This window comes from Bubalus bubalis, chromosome 4 (assembly GCF_019923935.1).
Source record: "Bubalus bubalis isolate 160015118507 breed Murrah chromosome 4, NDDB_SH_1, whole genome shotgun sequence".
Classification (NCBI taxonomy): Eukaryota; Metazoa; Chordata; class Mammalia; order Artiodactyla; family Bovidae; genus Bubalus; species Bubalus bubalis.
The window spans coordinates 22,728,527-22,745,431 of record NC_059160.1 but is presented as its reverse complement, the minus strand read 5'-3'; the positions used below and the strand labels follow the sequence as shown (position 1 = coordinate 22,745,431).

General features: G+C 44.2%; 1 protein-coding gene and 1 long non-coding RNA gene across 3 annotated transcripts; one reads left to right on the top strand and one right to left on the bottom strand.

Moving 5' to 3' along the window:
• Positions 1–849: 849 nt before the first annotated feature.
• On the bottom strand, positions 850–6,011 carry CDKN1B (cyclin dependent kinase inhibitor 1B). Its single transcript, XM_006075661.4, has 3 exons — positions 5,027–6,011; positions 4,344–4,473; positions 850–2,190 (listed from the first exon to the last, which is right to left on the bottom strand). The coding sequence occupies exons 1-2, from the start codon at positions 5,499–5,501 to the stop codon at positions 4,352–4,354; spliced, it is 597 nt and encodes a 198-aa protein (XP_006075723.1). The 5' UTR covers positions 5,502–6,011; the 3' UTR covers positions 850–2,190; positions 4,344–4,351.
• A 177-nt stretch (positions 6,012–6,188) lies between these two features.
• On the top strand, positions 6,189–9,261 carry LOC102405932. Of its 2 annotated transcripts, XR_006550392.1 has the most exons (4): positions 6,189–6,428; positions 6,987–7,101; positions 8,048–8,111; positions 8,531–9,261. It is a non-coding gene; the product is annotated as an uncharacterized LOC102405932 (long non-coding RNA). The 2 variants fall into 2 exon arrangements; XR_003108707.3 differs by lacking the exon at positions 6,189–6,428 and having other exon boundaries at positions 6,435–7,101.
• The last annotated feature ends 7,644 nt before the right edge of the window (positions 9,262–16,905 follow it).

The following is a 16,905-nucleotide window of genomic DNA, read 5'->3' as shown; positions in this document are numbered from 1 at the left end:
GAGGTGCAATAAATTAAATGCATCTATTCAAGAGAAACTATTTAATCCAAATCCAGATTTTTGCGATTTAACCATTCGCAGATTCCTAGAAAAAATAATTTACTTTTTACACCTTAGCCACATTTTCTAAGGGAATTTTAAATTAGAGGGATCATCTTAGTAAATCTTACTTTAAGATGCTGTTTTTTTCTTATTTAAATAAAAAATAATTTTGCTATGTGGATATGGGACCCCGAAACCCTCAGATTGGGTATTCAGATTAACCAGTTTTAGGTTGTATAGAGTGTAACCAGGAAATGTAAAGTTGAGGAACTGGTGTGTGATGGCCAGTTCAATTTGAAGGATACCTGTTCTATCTAAATTAGTGTGGAATGCACGCCCCCTGCTAAAGGACCTATATATCTGAATATTTTGGAAGAGAGGTGTAGCTTAAGGGGTCTGAACAACTGAACTCGCTTCTTACAACATTGTGTGTGTGTAAATGCAGAATTTAGAGAAGTCACCATGTTAGTTTCATTTTCAATCCTGCAAGTGTGTGATCAGACTACACTTATGTAAGAATTTTTGGTTCTGACACATTCATATTCTAGAAGATAAAAATATTACCATCTTATTAATATGAAAATGTGGCTTTCCCACTTTCCACTTCTAAAGTTTTGTCCACCCATACAGAACTAAGTGGAAAAGCGTGACTACTACACTCGGTCCTACATAAACATCATCTGAGTGGTAGGCCTGAATTATCTAGGTATTTGCCACATCGTATTACATTTGTGGAAATGACTAGAATGCTAAGTCGAACACCTCAAGCTTAGTAAGGTATATTTACATACAGTTCAACTCAACGAATAGCTCTGGAAGTTTTCTTTATTGATTACTTGATGTGTAACAATAATTGGCATCTTTTTCACACATTACAAAAAATTATACTTGGCTCAGTATGCAACCTTTTAAGCATAGCCATATTATTTAACAGAAGAACAGAAAAAGAGGAAAAACCTACTCTACCCGATACAGCATTTACAAATGCACAAAACATGCCACTTTGGCTTGTATATTGTCTAGATTAAAAAAAAAAATCTTTTTAACATAAATAAGTTAGTATAATTTTCAGTGTCTTTACAGAGTTATGTACACAGGTACACTTCAAATGGTTTTGTTTCATACACATACACAGGCAATGTAAAAATACTGTTTAAAGATGTAGTATCCATTTCACCAACCCACGGGTGCTTTTCTCTATATGCACTTTCCTTTAAAAATACCACTATCCTTTGGACAAATTAAGAAACAGAATGAGAAGCTGTAAATTAAAAATTATTTCATTATTTGTAAAGTTACTTACAGATCTTTAAAAATATCCAAGGGTTTAGAATTATTTTGACTGTGTCTACACACCCTGAAGTGAAAAGAAAATTAAGAAATGTTCTCAAAAATCTGATAAAAATTAAATGGTCAATTCTGAGCATTCAGAACACTCCCCACATACATGCCAGAGTGCCCAGAGGTACCTGGAGTGATTACCAGACTGCTGAATACTGGTAAATGCCAATTGTAAGGGATACTAGTGGGGAGCACTGAGTTTTTTGTTGTTGTTAAAAAAAAAAAAAAAAGCCATTTGCTACTACATAACGGAATCATCAGAGCTCCCAAATGAGAAAAAAACTTCATGTAAAAATAAATAGCAATTATCTGCAGCCAGTGTTCAAATTTGGATGATTTTTTAAATGAAATATCAGTTTTCATTGAAAGGGACATTACATCTTTAAAGAAAATAATTCAAACCCTTCCCCCAAACTGCTTCTCTTCATGCAAGTCAAATATTTTTGTCCTTGCTCTAAATCGAAGCAAGCTCTTAATACACCCCCCCATGCCAATTCCTCAGTACCCCCCGGCCCTCCCTTCCCCAAAGTTTATGTGCTACATAAAAAGTAAAAACTATATACACAGGTAGTACAATGAAGCAAATAAGGAAAAACCTAATTGCACAATGCTACATCCAACGCTTTTAGAGGCAGATGATTTAAGAGTGCCTAAAACTTTAGTGTTATTAAGTCTGTTGCTGTTCAGTGCTTGTAAAGGATGTCCATTCTTGGAGTCAGCGATATGTATTCCAAATTTTTAATTTATATCTTCCTTGCTTCATCAAGCAGTGATGTATCTGATAAACAAGGAAACATACTCTTAGTTCTGCAAAAGAAACAAGGAGAAAGAATTAGAAGAAAAGGCACTAGAATAACATTGCCAATATATTACCGGAATTATTTTGTTAGTTTTAGCTGGGAAATACCTGAGCAATGGGAAAGAACGAACATACTAAAAGCTGGTGACTAGAGTCATCTCCAACCAACATTTCTCTCACTGGCTTTTCACTCTCCCCTGTGCTATAGGCTTTTGTCTAAACAGCAGTATTCAACAGTGGGTAATTTTGCTGCCTGCCCCTCGCCACCCCCCCACCCCCAGGGGGACATTTGGCAATGTCTGGAGACATTTTTGGTTGTCACACTGGGTATGACAGGAGGGGTTTCTACTGGCATGTGCTTCAATAGATCAGGGATGCTGCCAGAACATTCTACAATGCCCGGGACAGCCTCCCTCAACAAAGAATTATTCGGCCCCAAATGTCAGCAGTGCAGAGGTTGAGAAACCCTGGTCTAGAGAATTGGGGTCAAAGATGAGAAAGAACAGACATGGGAAAATTCAGAAACCAATAACACTTAAGAGTAGCAGAATTTTCTCAGTTTGAAAAATAACTGGCAATGATATTTATAAAGGCTCTCCAAAGAAAATTCTATTCACTTTTTTTTCCCTCAAAATTTTCTAGTCTTAGTCATATGTAGAAATGTACACACGAATGCTTATGAATAGGTCCTTACTACGATTTCCTGTATTCTCTGAACTGGCAATATTTACTAACAAGTGCTTCTCGGTATGTGAGAATGGAGCCAGATCAAAATTCAGCAGGTCTGATTTGCTCATCTGATGACCTATGCCACAAGTCACAAACCAAGAGCCGCAGGTGTTAGGGTTACTTCAGAAATCATTTCCATCCAATTTACCTACTTCATATATAGAAGCTGTGATGTAGAGGTTTCATAGCACTGTTTTATATAAGCTCTGAAAAATATCTGGTATATGTAGCCAAGTCCTATATATGAGACTGATTTAAAAACACAACCAACTTGAACCTCACCTTCATCCTTTTTAAAATTTTTATAAATGATTTTAAAAGTTAGTGTAAACATTTTTTAGGATCTCTTTATTTGCTAGGCTAGTGAGTGTGTTTGGAGAGAGAAAGAAGGACACAGTTATTGTAAGAAGTTTACAAACTATGAATATGTGTAGTTTGATCCTTAAGAAGACCAATCCGTGTAAAGCTGGGGGCTGATTATTCAAATTAGCTTTTCATGTTGATCATATTTTAGTAAATGGCAAAAATCTCCACTTCTAATGTTGGGGGTACACCTACCCCTGCCAGCCCTGATAACTACTCTCCATTTCCTCTACAAGTACCCAGCTTCTCCTGTTATAGCATGATTAGCATACACATGCTGACGTGTTCCTGGATTGCTTACTCTGGCAGAGTCACTCTAACTTCTGCTTTGCAACTTCAGTGTTATCAGAAATTCCGCAGGAACCTTAGTATTTTTGAGCCTTCCATTTCAGTTTTATTTTTTTCAACACACAGGTTCCTTCTCCAGCCTCCAAACTTATCAGAAGCCAGAGAGTGTGAGAGCATATGAAAAAGGTAAAGACAAAAGCAAGTCACATATTTCTCTTGTGACATTTCTAACTATTTGATTATCTGGATATGAACCACTTTTTCAGTGAGGAAAAGTGCCTCACTTTTACCTCAGAGTTTTGAATTAAATCATTTATTTGCCATTTTTGCCCATGTCGAGCTCAAAATCTGTTACTGAGTCAATGTGGTCCTCTGGGAGATGAATTCTCATGAAGTGGGATGGAGGCAGACCCCCGCTCTTCGTCAGATGAAAAAAGAACCTATTGTTCTGGGGATGTTTTGATGGCACCTTCAGGGAACTGACCTTCCTACTCACGGAGCCTTGGTTACAAGTACTTGCCTGAGACACTTGTTCTGATCAGTTGTGCTTCAAAGGAAAATAATCTCAGGAGGTGAAAACTGGGAAAAACTATAGTACCTCCCCACTGATTCCCAGTCTTCCCCATTCCTACCTTTTTGTCCTCCCAAAGCATAAAACAAAAGCCCACAAGTTTTCATCTGCCAGCCACCACTGAGATCGGGTTATCTTGGGGCTTGAAAGCCCACGAGTTCCTGCAACCCAACTGGGGTGTCACTTATTTGCTCCAAGTCATCAACCCACCGAGTGGTTTACGTCTGACGCCTTCTGAGGCCAGGCTTCTTGGGCGTCTGCTCCACTGAACCGGCGTTGGGGGAACCGTCTGAAACATTTTCATCTGTTCTGTTGGCTCTTTTGTTTTGAGGAGAGGAATCTAAGGGCAAGAGGGAATTTTAAAAAGAACACACACAAACAATCTTTATTAGAAAAAAACAATGGCCGACAGAAGTGAGCCCAAGAGTCAAGGGACAAAAAACCCACCACCTCCACCCACAATCCTGGGTCCGTCATTCCCAGTGGCCTTTAAGGGCACAAAATGAAGTTGTTTTCACATAACAGAAAGTGTATTTTCTACGCTTCAAAGCTCTCTCTCCAAAGCGAAGGAGGAGGCAGTTGATAAACATCCCAACGTTGTCACATACCTACCGCTGTCTAGCTGGGAGGAGCCGCGATGTTTTCAGTTAGAGAAATGATCAGATAACACAATCTCAAGCTTCTGACTTAAAAGTCATAAACAGACAAGCAGGCAACTAAATAAATAGCATGTACTCATGCACCTCAGAGTAGCAAAGTGTGCTCCCCCCGCCTCCGCCCCAAAAGCTAAGTCAAAACTCGCTGAAAAGAAAGCTGCGGTTAAAGACCCTCGAGCAGGGAAAGGAGCGCGGCAGACAGACACAGACATTTTAGGCATCGGAAAGGGTCATTACCATCTGCGGCAGGTCGCTTCCTTATCCCAGGGCACTGCTCCGCTAACCCGGTCTGGCTGTCCTGGGCATCAGTCTTCTGATCGACCAAATGCGTGTCCTCTGGGTTTGCCTGAGACCCAAGTAAAGGGACCGCCGGGCGGGCCCCGCTGGCATCCTGGCCTTCCTGCGCCGGCACCTTGCAGGCGCCTTTGGGTGGCCGCGGGGGTCTGTGGTAGAACTCGGGCAGGCTGCCCTTTTCTACCTCCTGCCACTCGTACTTGCCCTCCAGGGGCTTGTGATTCTTAAAATCAAAATTCCACTTGCGCTGGCTGGCCTCTTCCATGTCTCTGCAGTGCTTCTCCAAGTCCCGGGTTAACTCTTCGTGATTGACCGGGCCAAAGAGGTTTCTGCAAGCCGAAGGCTTGGGGTACTCCGCCTGTCTGGCGTCCATCCGCTCCAGGCTCGGGCTCCCGTTAGACACTCGCACGTTTGACATCTTCCTCCCGGGGGTGGGGTGGGGGTGGGGGGTCTCGGCGACTGAGGCTCTTGCGCGCGCTCTCTCTCTCTCGCCAAACAAAACCGAACAAAACAAAACGCCCCGACCCAGCCCGAGCCCCTCTTTATAAGCCCTGCGCCGGCCCCTGGAGCCAAGAGAAACAAACGCGAGCCGAGTCAGCGCCCGAGCGTCTAGGCGCGCACGGGGCTGGGGGAGGGGGCGAGGGGCAGCCCCCCGGGGCCAGGCAGCCCCGATCCCGGCCGTTCAAGCGGGAGGGCGGGGAGCGGAGGGGAGGGGAGCCGAGCGCCGCCGAGACAGGAGGGGGCAGAGCCGCTCCGAGTCCCGGCCGCCGCGAGCCCGCGGGTCCCGCCGCCCGAGCGCCCTCTCCAAACCTTGCGGGCGTCGCGGAGTCGCGGAGCGGCGAGAGAGTGAGCCCAGAGGAAAGCGGAGAGGAAGAAAAAAAAAAACACCCCCGAAAAGACGAGCCCCCTTTTTGGAGTTGCCCAATATGGCGGTGGAAGGGAGGCTGACGAAGGAGAAGATGATTGACACCGCGAGTCTATTTAAACAGAGGAGGAGATCATTGGTCGCGGCGCCGGGAGCCGCCCCGCCGAGGCTGGCGAGCGCGGCCTTAAGGTGGCCCCGCCGCGCCTCCCCGCCTCCCGGGCGCGCCGCCGCCGCCACAGCCGCCGCCGAGCGCGCGGCCGGGACCCGGGGCTGGTCGCGTGACTGCGGGAGGCGCACGGCTTGCCAGCAGACCTGCTCCGGCTGGCCTAGGAGAAATTACAAATAAGACAAACAAGCTCGCCAAAAGGCCCGGGAGCCGGGGAGGGGCCTGGGCAGAGGTGCCGGCCGGCGGGTGTTCTGATCCCGGGCGCTGCGCACCTCCCCGGCTCCTCGCCCGGGAAAGCCGGGGAGAGCTCCAAGGTGCTCGGCCGCCAGTGGTGGTACCCATGGCTGGCGATCTTGTTTTCCCCGCACTCGCCGAGCGGGGGATGGGGGGACGCAGTGTGGGAGCTCGGCCCCCTAGCTGGGCTCTCCCCCGGGGGCCCCCAATCGCTCACACGGCGGGGGAGGCGGGGAGCTCCTCGGCCTTGGGTGCCTTAAGTTGGGGGTGAGCAGTGGTTAGTTCACCCTTAACCTAGAAGTCTTTGCTATTTCTAGGGGAGGCTAGGGGCTTAGGGGAGACGTCTAGGAGGACGTCTTTCTATAAATTACCCTTGAATAGATGCAGTCTTAATCATGTATTCTGAACCCAAGGTCTCCCTCAATAAAAAATAAGAAAGGATTGCAAGATCAAAAAGCCAACTGGTCTCTCAAGTCCCTAATAAACTTTGTAGCTGTCTCAGACACATTTAGTTTTAAAAAAAAAACCAGGTTAACCCCCTGGCCAGGTTCTTGCCTCCCAAGTACAGATCACTGACGCGGGCTGCGTGTGGGAACTCGTCTCCTCTTTGTATTTTTCAATTCTTTGCCGGGTTGTAGCAGTTTCCTCTACCTGAGTCCAGCCGCCAAACACAACAGCTTCTTCCTTCCTCCACCCTTCTCTCCTACCAGACTCAACTTCTTGGAACCCACCCAGAACACCATTCAGATGCAAGTGAGTTACGCTTTTAAAGGGCGGCGGGTCTTCTAGGAGTGAAAGGAATCGGAAAGTCCGGATTGCGAAGTGATTTCCAGAGCAACCACAGCCGTGTCCTCACGTCTGAGATTGTTCGGTTGGTCAGAAAGTTCGTTCGGATTTTTCCAGGAGATCCTACGGAAAAGCCCAAACGAGCTTTTTGGTCAACCCAGTATTTCGGCATTTCTCTGCTCCCCTTTGCAACTTGAAATTTACCTAACTGTGCTCCTGAGCAAGGTGATGGAAGTTAAAACAGGATGCACAGGCTGTTATATCTGAAACAAAGGGTCTTTAACTGCCCTCCCTATCCTCCTTTTGTTCTGGAACAAAGTTACACATTTTACTGGAAAGTAATCTCCGGTTCTAACAGTGCCCAACAGCAATTGTGCACTACAGTTTTCTTAGGCATCTATGCTACAGGTGAGTTTGACATTTAACTTGTTTTCTTAACCCACATAGTATTTGCCCACTTTGTGTGCCTGCCTTGCTTCAGACACTCCAGAATGTAGGAGTTAGGAGGAACCTTGGAAACCCTGTGGTTCAACCTTGTCTTTTAACCAATGAGGAAACTGAGACTCAAGAGAAGTTTCTCTGGGTATCACCCAGAATGAGTCTCCTGTCTATAGTCTGCAGGTCCTCCTCTCCTATAAATGATTCAAAATGGCTCCTTCTCATGCTCTGGGCTGCTTGCAGCTGTTTTCTTGATGTGGCCTGTGGTCCCTGATATTTAAATACGACTGTCACTGGCCTTTGGTATGACCTTGCACTTAATATGACTAAAATGCAGATTCCAAAAGGGCAGGGTGAGACCCAGAGAGCAGCAAGAGAGGCAGTGCTTTCAAAGGCCGGACTTCCTACCTGATGGAGAGAAAATATTTCACCTGGCATCTAAGTAAAAGGTCTCATCTTTCTTTCTTTATTTTAGGTCGAATGCCCCCACTTAATTTACTGAATTGGAGAAGATGGAGAAAAGGGACAGAAAAATTAGGGTAGGTCTCAATACCATAATTTATACCCTACTCCTGAAATTATAGATTATTGTTGTTGAAATCTTTACACAGTTGTTGGACTAAAAAATTCTCTATTCTATATGAGCATAAATTCAGATGCATAAGTACATAGCTACCATATCTATGTAAATGGAGACATCCTAGAGTATTACACCTTGCCACAGATGTTTGATTTTATTCGTGGAATTAATATCTTCCAGAAAAGTTAAAAATGGATATTTTCATCCCCTACGCACCCTGAATATTTCTTTAACTAGTATGTAGGACCACCATTTTGTCGCTTTGTTAATCTTGAAAACCAAACGAGTCACGGTGACGCCACCTTAAGACGTCTGGCTGCCAGCAGAAAGGCTGTGCTTACTCCGACCTTGCTATGATCTAAAGTGTTTTGTTTACAGTCAAGGCACCGTAGAACTGCGGGGCAAATAGTGAGAGGGCAGGCGTCTGCTGTAGTAGCGACGAAGCGTGAAAAAAATACGACGGAGTCCCCGAGGGAAGAGAACCCGGAGCTGTGAGCGCCATCCTCCTGTGGACAGTAGGCGGCGGCTTTAAAAGACAGCCCGGGAGAAGAATTTCCAATAAACAGCCTAAAGGCGGAGCCTAGGGAGAAGACAGAAAGTTACACTCGCGCTGCTCTGAAAAAGGGGGCTCGGCTGCCCCCAAGACCCAGAATCTCGTCCTGGGTGATGTTTTTGTTGTCAGTTTCACTCTTGGTAGTTTTCTCCTTAGAGCTCAGAAGTGGCTCATAAGCCACCCAAGATTTGTGTGTGTCCTTTAACAGCTTAGGAGAGAGACGAAGACCAAAATTACTTAAAAGAAAACACCTGTGTGGTAGCCGAATGTCCCGGCGGGGCGGCTCAGCAAGCTCGCCTCCCAGGTGCAGTTCCTCGCAGGGGGGAAGTCAGGCAGCCCCCAAAACTTCTGCGAAGGCGCACGCTTCCTGGCCCCATTGCCCCTCCCACCTCGAGCACACGATTTTAATCCTTCCTCGAGGATGTTTACGGTGAGGCGACGCTCGCTCAATTTCACTATGCTCCTAAACCGACATATTTTTAGAGTTTGGAAATTTCACAGTCTGTTTCTGACCCTTTTTATTCAATTTAATAAATACTTATTGAGCATTTTCTATTAATTTGCTTATTCTTTCTTTCTACAAATATTTACTGAGTGCCTTGATATCCGAGACTCTGGGAATACAGAGGTAAACAAGCAGATTTACACTAGGATGACGGCTTACACTCTAGTAAGGGGAGAGGAGACAGAAAATACACAGTGATACATGGGTGAAATATACATACCCCGGAAGGAAGTGATACATACTATGGAGAATAACAAGAGGAGGGGGAAAGAGAGTGTTGTGAGGTTCCAGTGTGACTAGTGTGGTCCAGGAAGGCTTCATGGAGAGAGTGCCCTTGGAGAGATGCTCTGAGGACTCCAGAGAGCGCAGCCATGTAGTGTCCCCATAAAGGGAACAGCAGAGGACTTCCCTGGTGGTCCAGTGATTAAGACTTCTCCTTCCAATGCAGGGGGTGGGGGTTCCATGGGTCGTGGGAGAGCTAAGATCCTACATGCCTCCTGACCAAAAAAAAAAAAAAACCAAAACACTAAAACATAGAAGCAATATTGTAACAAATTCAAAAGACTTAAAATTTTTTTAAAATGGAGGATGCAGGGGAACAGCAAACACAAAAGTTCTGAAGTGTGATTTTGTCTTCAAGGAACAAAGGGGAGAGAGGAGGGAGTAACAGCAGCAACATCTGCTCAAACAAAGCGAGGTAGGCCTACACAGGGTTTTAATCCATGATTGAATGACAGGGGAGCCACTGAAGCAGTAGGAGGTTCTAAGCACTGGAATGATGTCCTCTCACCATGGGTAAGGTAGTCCCCAAGGTGGTATTCTCAGCAGTGTGGATAATGAAAGGATGAGGAAGTCACAATTTTTGCCTTTTAGGGAGTATTCATCCTAGAGGGCTTCCCTGGTGGCTCAGATGGTAAAGAATCTGCCTGCAATGTAGGGGATTGGGGTTTGATTTCTGGGTCAGGAAGATCCCTTGGAGAAGGGATGGCTACCCACTCCAGTATTCTTTCTTGGAGAATCCCAAGGACAGAGAATCCTGGAGGGCTACTGTCCATGAGAGTCAGACACGACTGAGCGACTAACACTTTCATCTTAGATAAGGAGACCACCCTCTCCATAGATAGCAGAATATGGAAGAACTGTGTTCAAAGATGGAGTACAAAGGAGAGAGAAAGAGGAAGCTGTCAAGGAGGTGATATGAGTCAGATCTTGAAGAATGAGAAAGTGCCCTTGGAGAAATGCTCTGAGGACTCCAGAGAGACCATAAAAATTATAAAGATGTATTGGCAGGGGTGGTAATTGGGGGTTGGGATCAGACAATGACAGGCATGGGGGTGACATGCTAGTGAAAAAGTCTGCTTTATTCAGTAAGCAAAGGAGCTTTTGGTGAAGAGAATAACATGAGCACTGTTCAAACATGTCTCCTGACCAAGAACAAGCCTGTGCCCTGAGAAACGGAGTCTAGGGGCGGAGCCAAATGAAAGTTGGGTGGACAATCCCATTATGGCCTTAATCGAAAGGGAACTGAGTTTTGCACAGAGCACAGATGTGAGGCAAAAGGGTAGAAGCATGAGCCATGAGACCAGAGAAAGAGGGCTTGGAACAGAGAACAGGAGGCTGTCTGGTGTGAGCTACTGAGTTACAAAGGCATAGCTGCAGATACTTTGTATGCAGTGATCACCACCTTGACCAGGAGTGGAGGTAACAGTTAAGGGACCCAAGCTGCATAGATGTGGAGTCTAGAAATGGAGACACAGATGTAGAGAACAAACTAACAAGGGGGTGGGGGGGGGGTGGGATGAACTGGGAGATTGGGATTGACATATATACACTATTGATACCATGTATAAAATAGATAACTAATGAGAACCTACCTATAGCTTCGGGAACCCTACTCAGTGTCCTGTGGTGACCTAAATGGGAAGGAAATCCAAAAAAGAGGGGATATATATATATATATATATATATATACACATGTGTAGCTATTTCAGTTTGCTGTACAGTTGAAGACAACATTGTAAAGCAACTATACACCAATAAAATTTTTTAAGTTATTTATTTATTTGGCTGCGCAGGGTCTCAGTTGTGATACTAGGGAATCTTTGATCTTTAGTTGCAACCCTCAGGATCTAGTTCTCTGACCAGAGATTGAACCTGGGCCCTCTGCACTGGGAGCATGGAGTCTTAGCCCAAGGACCACCAAGGAAGTACCTCTAATAAAAATTAATTAAAAATTATGGGACTATGCGCTCCCAATGCAGGGGGCCCAGGTTCGATCCCTGGTCAGGGAACTAGACCCCAAATGCCACAACTAACAGTTTGTATACCACAACTGAAAGATCTCTTGTGCCACAACTAATTGATTTGGTGCAGCCAAATAAATACATGTTTTTTTATTAATTAAAAAAATTAAAGGGCCCCAAGCTGTCTTGGACAGTCAGATGTTTGGGTTCAGAAATGGCATCTGACAGCAGAGTCTAGGGTGGTTGTGATAAGCATGGAGGCACTGACATAGGGAGGTGACTTTCAAGGCTGATTGCAGTTGCCCAAGCAAGAGGTGTGTGTGTGCCAAGTCGCTTCAGTCGTGTACAACTCTTTGTGACCCTATGGGCTGTAGCCCACGAGGCTCCTCTGTTCTGGGATTCTGCAGGCAAGAATATTGAAGTGGGCTGCCATGCCCTCCTCCAGGAGATCTTCCTAACCCAGGGACTGAACCCACATCTCTTGCATCTCCTGCACTGGCAGGTGGATTCTTTACCACTAGTGCCACCTGGGCAGCCTAAGCAAGAGATAGAAGGGCCTTAAGCTGTGGCACAGAGGAAGGAATGGAAACCAAGGAATGAATGTGGGTTTGCTTAGGTAGTCAGAACAGATACGAAGGCTGGTGAAAGATGGAGAAATGGGGGATGACTTTAAGGGTAATTGAGAGAATGGTGCCATTAAATAAGAGAAGTAGCACAAAGGGAGGATGCAGCAGAAATGGCTTGCTGTCCACCAAATGCCATTCTCACCTTCTTCCTCAGTATCAGAATTGTAACCAGGCATACAGCTGCCCAGCTACATTAAATTTCCCACCCTCCTTTGTAGTTGGATGTGGTCTGATGATAGGTATTTTCCAGCAGAATGTAGGAAAAAGTGATAGGTGTCTTCCAGCCTAGTGTATAAAACCTATCACATGACCCCTCCCCTTCTGCTTCTCTCTCCCCACTCCCATGGACTGTTAAGGTGAATATCACTGCAACCTTGGAAGCCACACGTTAAAGATGATAGAGCCACCATCAATGACTTGACCCAAGAGGAGAAAGCGAATTTCTACTTTGTTGAACCATGTTAGTTTGGGTCGATTTGTTAATAACATTTTATAGTCAACCTTAACTAATACAGGAGGGCAGAAAGAGAAGGGGGGTGACAGAGAATGGAATGGTTGGATAGTATCACTGACTCAATGGACACGAGTTAGAGCAAACTCCAGAAGACAGTGAAGGACAGGGAAACCTGGTGTGCTGCGGTGCACGGGTCTCAAAGAGTCAGACATGACTTAGCGATTGAACAACAACTAATACAAATGGGAAAGTCTGGGAGATAAAGAATAGGGAAGATTGAGAATTTGATTTGTTACAGTCAGTATATATATTGAAATGAACTATATCCTTGAGGGAAAAAAGAATAAGAGGTTATGTTCCTTAAGAGGGTAACAAAGGGACTTCCCTGGTGGTCCAGTGGTTAAGCATCTGCCTGCCAATGCTGGGGACATGGGTTCAATCCCTGGTCCAGGAAGATCCCACAGGCCTCGGAGCAACTACAACCATGCGCCACAACCACTGACCCTACGTGCTGTGACTACTGAAGCCCGCACGCCTAGAGCCCACGCTCGGCAACTAGAGAGTAGCCCCCGTTCGCAGCAACTAGAGAAAACCATCACGCAGCCATGGGGATTCAACTCAACCAAACAATAATAGTTAGTTTTTAAAAACAGGTATTATAATCCCCGCCCCACACAAAAATGGGTAACAGAGATAATATTGGAGACATGAATCTGACACGTAATGCAAAGGTATGGTGTGGTTGGCAGGACTCTCTGAGACCTGTATTTACAAATATGCCAAAAGTAATCATACGACCAGGTCAGATCCCACATAAAGTTTTCAGAAGTATGGGAAAAAGTATATGTGGAATGTTCTCCATATTTTTCATCACAGTTGACCTGTGCAACACTCTTTTCTTCACTGCCCCACACAACCTTCTCAGAGAGTTTGCTCCCTTAGCCTTTTCTGCTAAGGGATTATATGACATTGCTCCCATTTGCTTCTTGAAGATGACCAGAGAGGGGAGAGTTGGTAGCTATCTGATTTGAACTTGGCACACCAAATCCTCTCTCCTGGAAATTCGAAACCAGGTCTCAAAAACTTCAGTTAGTAAACTGTAAGTTAGAGATGCATAAGGTAATACAGATTCGGAATTGAAAGAGCAGTTTTAAGAAAGCTATCTTTGGCCCATATGTGATGGAGATGGAGATAAAGATTGCTTGCAGTGTCAGAAGAAAGAAAGGGACATTCAAAGAGAGGAGGAGGAGAGAGACCGTAGGTTTTCACATTTATTTATTTATTCATTTGGCTGTACTGGGTCTTCATTGCGGCATGAGGGATCTTTAGTTGTGGCATGTGGGATCTCACTCCCTGACCAAGGGTTGAACCCCGGGCCCCTTTGCATTAGCAATGCAGAGTCTTAGCCACTGGCTCACCAGGGAGGTCCTGAGACCCGGGTTTTAGAGAGACAAATAACACTGAGCACCCTAAACTCCCCAGTTTCTGGATCCTGCAACTCGGGAGGTCCAACTACATGGATTTCAGTTCCGTGGGACAGCCTGTGTTTGTAAAACAATTCCATTTTGCTCCAAGCTAGTTTGTTACTGGTTTCTATTAGTAGAACCCAAGACATCCCTGATTAATACTTTACATATTTGAAAGCAGCTTCTTTGATTTCATCACATTTGACCCTCATAAGACCACCATGGCAAGACAAATGCCATTATCCTCTCTTGCAGATGAGGCCCCGAGATTAAGAAGACTGAGTGTTCCAAAGCCACAGAAAGGTGCAGGCAAGGCGCTAGGACCAGTGTGCCTGCCCTTCAGAAGCTGAGTCCAGAGTCCACTGTGCTGACCCTTGTAGATGATGCAATGACTTAGTGAGTTTGTAAATTTTATCACTGAAGTTTCATTGGCTTAGTCTACCTACTATTCATCAATAGAAGGTTCTGGAGAAAAGGAGATTCGAATTTCTGAAAAGAAAAATAGCATCTTTGAAAGAAACGACTCAAAAACGGTTTAAAACTGAGCTAGGTCAGACTTGAGAGAAAAAAAAAATTCATGAGGTATTTTTAATTAGAGAAAAAATTCTCATTTTTAAGTAAAATATAGTAAGAAAATTCAGTATTGCTGGTTTCATAAGAAGGGGAAATAGCAAACTCTGGTTTCACAACCTTAATTTCCATGATTGAAACATAAATGGACAACTTTCATGAGTAGAATATGGAATTTAGAACAAAAAACATATTCACCACCAACTCACCATTTTCAACTACATTCATTGAGAAGATATGAAGGAGAAAACCTCTCTCAATGACCATCTCAGTCTTCAGTTTACACAAACTTACAGCTAAAAAAATACTGGAAAGTGCTCATTTTCTGTTCCTGACCACTCTCTGAATAACTGTTCACATGAATATTTGTTCATTCCTTCATTCATTAAATTTTTAATGAGCTCTTACCAGATGCCAGACCCTCTGGGGACATAGCAGAAAACAAAGACAGCCAAAGTCCTGCTTAATGGAATGGAGTTAATACTCAAGTGTGGAAGGCAGACAATACACAAATAAGTAAGCATAGGGTATCATGCCATTAAAGGTGCTCAACTGGTGTCATTGAGGGTGCAGAGAGTAATGGAGACAGGTGCTATATTAGGAAGGACTCTCTGATTAAATGACATTTGAACAGAGACCTCAATGAAATGAGGGCATGGACTACATTATTTTGTGTTCCAGGCAGACGAAACAGCAAATCCAAGAGCCCCGAGGAATATGCCTGGGATGCTAAAGAACAATAAAGGGACTTGCAGGTTAGAGTATGTAGGGGCTGGGAGGTAGGAGATGAGATCAGAAAGAAACTAGAGCCCTGGATCATGTATACTTTATAAGATATGATAAAGACTTTCAATATTATTCCAATTGAGGTAAGCCATCTTTGAGTGGGGAGTTTTGATTTGACTTTGGCTAATTTTGATCACTTTGCTGTGTGGAAAGTTCTTCAAAGAAGCCCGAGAGAAGTAGGGAGACCATTGCAGTAATCCAAAGAGGTCGTGCTGATTCAGACCAGGGTGGTAGCAATGTATGTGGGAAAAAGTGTGAAGTTATGATATTTGGGTTTTAAAATTTTTATCTTATTTTTAGTTGGAGGATAATTATTTTACAATATTATAAAATATTGTTTCTGCCATATATCAACATGAATCTGCCATAGGTATACATATATCCTCACCCCACCACCACCCGCCTTGAGCCTCCCTTCCTATCTCACCCCTCTAGTTTGTGACAGAGCACTGGCTTTGGGTTTCCTTTGTCATACAGCAAATTCCTACTGGCTGTCTATTTAACATATGGTGATGTATATGTTTCCATGCTACTCTCTCAAATCACTCCCCCGCTCCTTCCATCACTGTGTCCAAAAGTCTGTCCTTTATGTCTTCGTCTCCTTTGCTGCCCTGCAAATAGGATGGTCAGTACCATCTTTTTATATTCTATATATATGCATTAATATATGATATTTGTGTTTCTCTTTCTGACTTACTTCACTCTGTATAATAGGTTCTAGGTTCATCTACCTCTTTGGAACTGATTCAAATGTGTTCCTTTTTATAGCTGAGTAATATTCCATTGTGTGTATGTATCACAACTTCTTTATCTATTCATCTGTCAGTGGACAGATATGTTTTTAAAGATATAGCCAGCAAACTTTGCCAAATGATTGAAAATGTAGAGTGTATGGGAAAGAAGAGTCTGTAATGACCCCAAGACTTTTTGGCCTAAGCAACTGAAGAAGGTTTGGCCATATACTGAAATGGGGTTGACTGAGGGAGGAACAAATTTTGCTTCGAGTGTGCTAAGTGTGAGATAGACATGGACATCCAAGTGGAGACATTGAGTAAGCAGTTGTATATACGAGTCTGGAAGTCAGGTGAGAGAGGTTTGTGTTGGAGACACAAATTTGGAAATTTTAAGCATTTAGATGATATTAAAGCCTTGGGACTAGATAAGATCATGAAGGGAGTGAGTTTAGATAGAGAATAGGCCTGAGCATTACAATTTTTAGAAATCAAAACGATGGGAAGTCTCTAAACAGAAGAGAATATAAAGGAGCCACTGATGGGAGTGGAGGAAAGCCAAGAGAGAGGTGACTCAAAAGCCGAGTAAAACAAGATGTTTCAAGGACGAGAGAGATCAAATGGTTCAAATGTTGCTGGTAAGTCAAGTAAGATGAGGGCTGAAAACTGACCATTGGATTTGGTCATGAAGGTCATTGGTGATCTTGATAAGAATAGTTCTGGCCAAGTGGAGGATATGAAAGCCTGGCAGGAGTGGACTAAAAGGTAAGTCATGTAATGTCCCTGCATGCTGTATACCCACGTGAACAAAATATGCAC

Excerpts from the sequence above, each read along its gene's own strand:
- CDKN1B (XM_006075661.4), bottom strand. The coding sequence starts at position 5,501 with ATGTCAAACGTGCGAGTGTCTAACGGGAGCCCGAGCCTGGAGCGGATG. Across the intron at positions 4,474-5,026 it reads GAAGCGACCTGCCGCAGATG|ATTCCTCTCCTCAAAACAAA; the intron begins GTAATGACCCTT and ends TCTTGCCCTTAG.